This window comes from Convolutriloba macropyga, chromosome 2 (assembly GCF_964194025.1).
Source record: "Convolutriloba macropyga chromosome 2, txConMacr16.3, whole genome shotgun sequence".
Lineage (NCBI taxonomy): Eukaryota > Metazoa > Xenacoelomorpha > Acoela > Convolutidae > Convolutriloba > Convolutriloba macropyga.
This window is the reverse complement of record NC_134469.1, coordinates 80,023,320-80,031,365: the sequence shown is the minus strand read 5'-3', so window position 1 is coordinate 80,031,365 and position 8,046 is coordinate 80,023,320. Positions and strand designations below refer to the sequence as shown.

At 35.7% G+C, this 8,046-nt stretch overlaps 1 protein-coding gene across 1 annotated transcript; it reads right to left on the bottom strand.

Moving 5' to 3' along the window:
• Positions 1–2,370: 2,370 nt before the first annotated feature.
• LOC142335500 (rRNA-processing protein FCF1 homolog) lies at positions 2,371–7,407 on the bottom strand. Its single transcript, XM_075384027.1, has 2 exons — positions 6,934–7,407; positions 2,371–3,078 (listed from the first exon to the last, which is right to left on the bottom strand). The coding sequence occupies exons 1-2, from the start codon at positions 7,363–7,365 to the stop codon at positions 2,893–2,895; spliced, it is 618 nt and encodes a 205-aa protein (XP_075240142.1). The 5' UTR covers positions 7,366–7,407; the 3' UTR covers positions 2,371–2,892.
• Between the last annotated feature and the right edge of the window lie 639 nt (positions 7,408–8,046).

The window sequence follows — 8,046 nt, the reverse complement described above, 5'->3', positions numbered from 1 at the left end:
CTTCCAGAATGTCACCGCTCTTGCCTTCCCCCTTAATCAAAATTCAGAAATAGAAGCAGGCATAACTGGTCCATGGACAAATTACAAATCTTATGGACAAAAAGAATCGCCACTAAGAAATCGAAAACAGGCAGTGACGCAAGCCGAAGAAATTTTGATCATCACCGAGCGAAATTCCAAAAAGAAGTAAAAGCAGCGATGTTTAGATTTCTAAACACCTAAATTCGCTTTATGTATTGGAAATTGCAAACAAACAAAATCAATGATCTGTGCGCAAAAAATAAGTTGAATACAGATATAAAATCGCTGGTCAGCAAGTGGAGCATTGAATATAATTCAAACACAAACGAGATGTTTAATGAATTCTTTGTTAGCGCCGGTAAGTCAGTGAAATGTTATCTTCCAGCTAAAGCTCTTCATGCAGATCCTTCAAAGAGTTCTCCATTGTTTTTTTTTCAGTGCGAAATTGTTGAATTTATATTGCTGTTTTAGAGAAAAAATTTCCGTCAGGTGCGGATTATATAAATAAAATTTTCCTCCTTTTCAAGGTAACAAAAGATATTATTTCTCCAAATAATTGCTTTTTAGTTAACCAATTTTTGAAAAGTTGCATATTCCCAGAGATTCTCAAATCAGAAAAAGTTATTCCAATACACAAGGGTAAGTCCAAGACTGATGAGAACACCTATCGACTAATTTCACTGCTCCCAGTTTGGAGAAAACGTTTGAACGAGTGATGAACAAAGGGCTTTACTCGTTCCTAGAAAAGTATGAAATTGTTGTATATCAAACAGCTTGTACTTCGATCTAAATACAGTACAATCGATGATTTCGACAATTTAGCTGAGTTTCCTGAAAAGATACGATTTAGCCCACGTAAATCAAGTATCGAAACCATATTCCTGGATCATAAGAAAGCTTTTAATACGATTGAATACGATATTCTACTCTACAAACTCGAGCTACGGAGTTCGCACAATTGCACTAAAATGGTTTAAATCTTATCGTAGGAACCGTCTACAATACGTTGATGTAAATGGAAACCGATCCCATCAGAAAACGATTCCCTGTCGTGTCCCACAAGATTCAATTTTTGGACCACTTTTGTTCCTCATTTACATCAATGACTTGCCTACTGTATGCAAAAATGTGGATGTAGCACTTTCGTCGACGATGCAAGTATACGTAATATTGCGTGCAAACCTGAGTTAGTGAGAAACGACAAAAAAAGACACGCGAGTGGCTGATTGCCAATAAATAAGTACCTATCGTCAAAAAAGTGGGCGAGTAGATTTTAAAACTAGTGCTTCTAAGAATGTCAATTCAGTTATTTCAAAGATGAACCAAAGTTTAGTTACCTCGGGAAAGTTACCAATAATAAGTTGTCATTCAAGTCACAGGAAAGCATGAAATTAAGTCTTGGAAAGCAGTGTGGAATATTGGCAAAGTTGTTGCATAAAACCACATATCATAAAACCAATTTTATTCACAAAAAACCAATGTGAATTCACTTATCTAGTCCGGCATCCGAGTTTGTGGTTGCTGCAGCCTTTCGACCTATCACCAATATATGTTTACCAGAAAAATTCTAAAACTGATGCATTTTTTTGAAATTTAGAGAAAAGAGTGAAAAACTTTTTCTTGGAAAAGGACTGTTTATTGTATTTGAACTTCAAATTTCCGTGTCTCTGAACATTGTTTCTGTATCGATAACTAGTTTGCACTCCAATTGATTTTTTAATGAGAGGCATGTCTTACAGCAGAAGTCAAACACTCGCAGGAGCAATCTCAAATTAGAGGAGAAAATTAGAGGAGAAATTAAGGGGGAAAATTAGAGGATATGGGAAATACATTTATTGTTTATCAAAAAAAAACATAATTCTTTGAGAGAAACGTTCTTTCTAAACAACGTAGAATTAGTAAGAAAGATATTTGAATAGTATGTCAAAATATAGGTCTTAGTATTTTACCTGGTGATCATATTAGAAGAGTGAATGAAATATCAACCCAGTACGAAGGGCCTTGATGGGCCGTTTGTTATTTCCATCCACTTTTCGGCGTTTCATCACCATTAAGATTCAGAAAAATCTTCGTTCCATCGTTTAATAAAAAACTTTAGGCTGCCAGAATGCATCAATTTAAATATAGAAGAACTCAACATCTCCTACATTTCAAGTGCAATTTTTGGGTAAGTTAGTTTAGTTAAAATTTGGTTTAAATAGTTGATTATTTTTTTCTGTTAGCTTTTTTAAGTCAGCGTTTTGCCACGGCAGATGCTTGTGAGGAACAGAAGATCCCGTCCATCTGCCCTCTTCTGGTTCATTTAATAACATGTTCTTGATCTTTTTTGTTTTCCTTATTACTTATGTATTAAACGAACCAAATAAATTTATTCTTCATCGTCGTAACGTGAAACTTCGACAGAGTTCAACAACTTTACTAACAAGTTAACATTACATATTACCTCAATTTCTTAGTTAGGTAAAACAAGAGACTTTGTAACAGCCAATAAAACTATACAACAGCCAATAAAACAAAGTTATGTAGCATTATAATGACCAAAAATACATTGGATGAAACATTTTCTTTCTCTAATTTCGTAACTTGCCATGAAGCGACGCAAAGAAGTGAATGAGGTCTCAACATGAAGAACATCCTGCAAAACAAAACTCAACAATCACATTTTTGATTGTTGAGTTTTGATTTTCAAGATGTTTATGTCAAGACCTCATTTACTTCATTGCGTCGCTTTCCAAAATTCTGGTAGCTTGTCATCACTTTCCAAAATTTTCAACAAATATCGAATTTCTCCAGAACAAATTTCTCCAAAATAACAATTCCTCCACAAAATATCGAACAAATATTGCAAAATGTCCTCCATAATTTTCTCTTCTACAGCCTTGGGGCTCCATAAGCATCGGGCATTCTTTCTATGGAGTATCTGTGGTTGCTCATGTACATGATTGGAACTCCTGGTATTTTGCGAATTCGACGTTTCAGGTCTTTGTCACAGGTTGCCACAATGTAGCACTTGTGTTGTGTCACTCGCTCTATTATACAGTCGTCAGCGTACGTCCCCTAAAACATTAAGAGATCAAATTAAATAAGATGCCGGGACTATCTTTCTCGGATTATCAGCTTCTTTTAAATTTTCACTTTGAGCTGATCTATACAACAAGATAGCATAGTCAAATATAGCTGGCAGATTGCCAGAAAATAGCCGCAATAGACTCGTAGATCTGCACTCTCAAAAAAATAGTACAAAAAACAGACCAAGAAATTCTTTTTAATTAAATGCTCAGATGTTACATTTTGATTTAGAATCTGTCAAACTTATTGCTTCTTCTAATAGCTTCTCTCAAATAACCTTCAATTAGAGTGACACACACTCACTTGACCTTATCTCTTTGAATTTAAGTAAAGAAAAGACGATTTTAGAGTCAGGAAGTCATTTTGAGAGTGAGGTAAGTCACGTGTGACCAAAAACTTCATCACACGAATGAACAAAAACTCTCTCCACTAAGAGCGAAAAATGACGTCACGCACGCAATTCAGTTGATATTGCATGAACGAATAAACAAAAAGCAGATTTGAAGCTGCGACGTCATATGGTCGTAACAAAAATCTTGACGACTAAATAATAAACATATCAGGACAAGTCCTGATGTACAATTCAAATAATTTTCATTGACTAAACAAGAACTAGACCTAGAACGGACAATGAGTGAATTGGAAAACCCATTTTCAAAACAACTCAGATAAAAAAGAATAAAAAAACAATCAATGTCAAAATGCCACATGTGAACAAAAACCTCTGGCGAGAAAGATAAATTTGGTTCAAACAAAAAACTAGGCCTAGAATGAACTATGAATGGATTGGGAAAACCATTTGGAAAAAATTCCGGCCCAAGATATCGAAAAAACTGAAAATCAATGTGAAATTGGGCATGTGAACGAAACACCACTAGCGACAAAGCGAATTTTTCTCACTCTACTTTAAAGTTAGAGTAAGAAAATTTCAGACAGCAAAACCACTCGCTTTTTCGCTCCACTTCCTGTTTCAGCGCGACCAAAATCACTACTCCAATTTGACTTAAAATCACGAAAATGTGTGGACAGATCTTAAAATCATAGCCGGAAGAATTCCGGAAACGACTCGAAGTGGAAATCCAATTAAACGCAATCCAACTAGACATCAGACAAAACGTGCCTCCACTAATTTATGATTATCTTGAAACAAAAAAAAACAAAAAAGTATAAACAACAAAATCAAATCTGTTAAAATATGATAAAAAATTTGATCAAATTTTGTTGTAAATTGAGATCCCGAACTAACTATCTCAAATGCCAAAATTACTTCATCAAAACAACTAATACTTACTAAAACCACTTATGTGAATTTTCTAAATACTTGAGGCCAAATAATGAAAAACATAACCGACTAACGTCGGGCGAATTGCTCTCAAACGACCGTCAGCTAGCCACGGGGGGGGGGCACCGGGGGCTGATGGGGGGGGCAACACTGGGTTGGTGGGCAACAGCGCGGTGGGGGGTGGAGGCAATAGTGGGATGGGGGTTCAACAGGGGGGGGGGGGGGTCTCAACCTCTAAGAACCGCCCTTCACACCATAAGTATAAGTCTCCAAAACAGTTTGAGCTGAAAAGCTCTAAGAGCATTTAATGCCCGTTGGGCGCTACCTGTTTATCCCGTTTTGAGGACGAAAAGTCAAAAGCGTCACACGAAAAATCGGTCAAGCAAAAAATCGCATTAAAAAAGACCAACCGAACTAGTATAATTGCTACAAACTTCGTTTGAGAGCAATTAAAAAGCTCTAAAAACAACTTGCACTAAAAAAACTGCAAGAAATTAACAAATTTTTCAATATTACAAAAGCATATATATCCAAAGAAAATTCTTTTCAGCCAAAATTTTAGCCAGATGCTAGCAAAACAATAAGCAAGTCATAATAGGCTGAGAAACTTGTCTAAAAAACATACCCGGCAGATTGCCGGAAAATAGACGCCGTTGATTCCAATAAGCATGATTGGGATTGAAAGAATAGAAGATACTGAAAAAAAAGATTTTTGTACGAAAACATTTTTTCAGTCCGATTTATTTCGATGGCATTTCGTAGAACATAACGTACTTCTGTTTCTTAAAGAGAGGCTACAGTGGCTACTATCAATACCAATAAGCATTAGAGATGGTAACTAAGACTTATAGGAACGACGTTCAAATAGCGGGCATCTAAAATTGGGCTTTATGGGTTTATCCCGTTTCTACTTCTGACTTCAATTTTTTATATTGACTCTGTTCATTTTGAATTTCTTTGCTGAGCAAGTGATGTTCAAAATCACTTTTAGCAGAATGAGAGAAGAGAGAAACTAGCCTAGAGAAGTCAAAAAGATTTTACGCAAAATGTCGAAAAAGCGGCAAAATGAGGTAAAGCGAAACATTTTTTTATTCGACGAAGTAAAAAAAATAGGAGCGCTATAATAGCCGGCTGAGAAGATGAGGACGGCTATTAAACAGAAAAAGAACCGAAAATCTGCAAAAATTAGTTCCGATTTTCGTCATTTTTTGTCCTACTTCAACAAAAAATGATTAATATCCACAAAACTGACATAATTGTTATCTAAAATTTGCTTAAGTAGAAGGGTTTTTTCAATATCCATTTGAGCCAGTAAAACAAAACAATCGTCAAAAAGACGCAAAAATTAGCCCGAAAATCAGCAGAAAACATGGAAACCTCCGAATTAGCACAAAATTCGCATGAATTTCCAGAAACCTTCAAACCACCACCAAAACCAGCCTCAAATTAAAACAAAATCATAACTAAATCTCTTAACAAAAAAAGAACTGCTTCAAAATGCCGCACAACAAATTTTTGCTCGCTTACAGAATTTTTTTCACGCCTCAATTTCTCGCTCTCTAGAAAACAGCGATATGAACAAAAAACCACTCTCTTTTCGGCAACAAATTCACTCCAAATATTTTCGCGTGTTTCATTTCCCGCTTCATAATTCAATCCAATAAAATTGATTTTAAAAAAAGGACTTCTCCAATGCTCCTCTTCGAATCGTACAAAAAGACAGCGCCCCAATACAATTCAAATTCTTTGAATTGTAAAAAAAACCAAGAGAAGGCCAATAATATCCCCAGCTACCGCTGCGCGGCTATTAAAAATAACTACGAGATCAATCTCTGAATGTCAATAACTCGAAAACGAAATCTTAACAACATGAAACTAAATGAGGGCCGCTAAAACTCAAACCATGCATTTATTTCTCTTCATTTTTGCAGTAGATTTAACATTTGTTCTCGCAATATAGCTTCAAGTTACGCAAAATTTTAAAAGGGTTGAGGTCGTAAGCAGGAAATAAATTATGCCAAGTTAATTTGGTTAGTACGGATTTAGTATTGGTAAGTTTAGTAAAAAAAACAAACAGTAACAAAGCCAATTTAAGGCCTTGAAACAGACAAAGGGCAACGTGGCCTCACAAATGAAAAGAAACCAGACTACATCGGAATAAGATATCTCCACCGACTTGTGAGTGATTCACTTCGGTGGTAGGAAGCTAAAGCTGAGGGCGGCAAGCCTCCCTTGAAAAAAGCCCAAAGTGGAATTCCTAAAATTGCTACACGCACCATGAAATTCTTCCTCCTCAGCAGGTTTGCTGCACCGTTCACTATGAGTCTACCAAAGCTCTAAAAAAGCTGAACCGGACGAAGACCTAATGCTCTGGGATTTGTCAGTTTATCCCGTTTTGAGCACGTGTAAAATTCTTATCGCAAAAGTCCAACAGGAGCCAGAAAATTTCTTTAAATTTCAATTGAGAGCAATTTAAAGTTACTTTGAGGGCATGTTTCGGTTATGATTTCATTTCTTTCTTGTTATGCTTCTGATTTCGAATTACATATTGACTGCCTTACCTTGTGGATGCATGGCAGAATCTGGAACCTTGGATCTCTGATTATCTTCAGTGCCACTTTGTACTTCTTGCCTAACTTCTCCAACTCCCCCACGACACACTCCGAAATACAGGGAACACATTTCGCATACAAACATTTCACAGCACAATCAATGATATCCATTTTATTTTTGATAGAAAAGTTGACAAAATTCGTGTCCAGCAAAATTCTGAAAGGAGGACCCAGGTTCATGTTGTAGGTGAAAAACAAGGAGGAAGAGTAGTGTGGAATCCTTTTCGCTTCTTCTTTTTTGGATGTCTCGAGTTTGGCCTTATCGGCAGCCTCAATGTTGGACTTGAGCCTAGGGTCTTTATCACTGATCATTTTCTTCATCAGAGAAGTTTTGGCCGCCACCACTTTGCGCATGTTCGACTTCTTTTTGTTGCCAGCCATGTTAAAACTGAAATTAAAATTAAAGGCACTCACCTAAAATGCCGAAATATTGTTTTGCTTGATAAAAATTAAAATTCAGAATATAGATGCCTTCAAAACATTGTCAAAATTGACCTGTCCAAATTTCAATTTCATTTTCAAAGACTCTTAATCGATTTTCAATTCTTAAATTCATGACCAAAAAATTCTGTTTCGAGGAAACATTTAAAAATGATAACGAATAAATGGTAGCCTTGGTAGTTTACATTTAAAATTATGAAAAACTGATTACGCCATAGAAATCCTTTTTTCTTTAATTCTTCAACAAAATCACTACAAGGCATTAAGAGAAAATACATCTTATCAAATATGATGTATTTGATGTAAAATATTTGATTTCATGTGTTTAATGTCAAAATAAACGATGATCTCCTTATCAGAAAAAAATGTCTAACGAAATCGTACAAATCTTTATCTCTCAACTTGTTGCCGTTAGTAGTCAGGGGACTGTCTGTGCGAAAAAATCACATGAAAAAATTTGTGGTGTATGCGACATTCTCATTTGTCATAATACTTGACAGAAAGCTGCTAAATAGTCGCTGGTTCTCCAGTCAATCGAAATCCAGTAATTTACTATCAGATCTATTTGACACTCACTTGAGTATTTGGATAAAAATCTTTCAGGCGACTTAGTCTAATTGT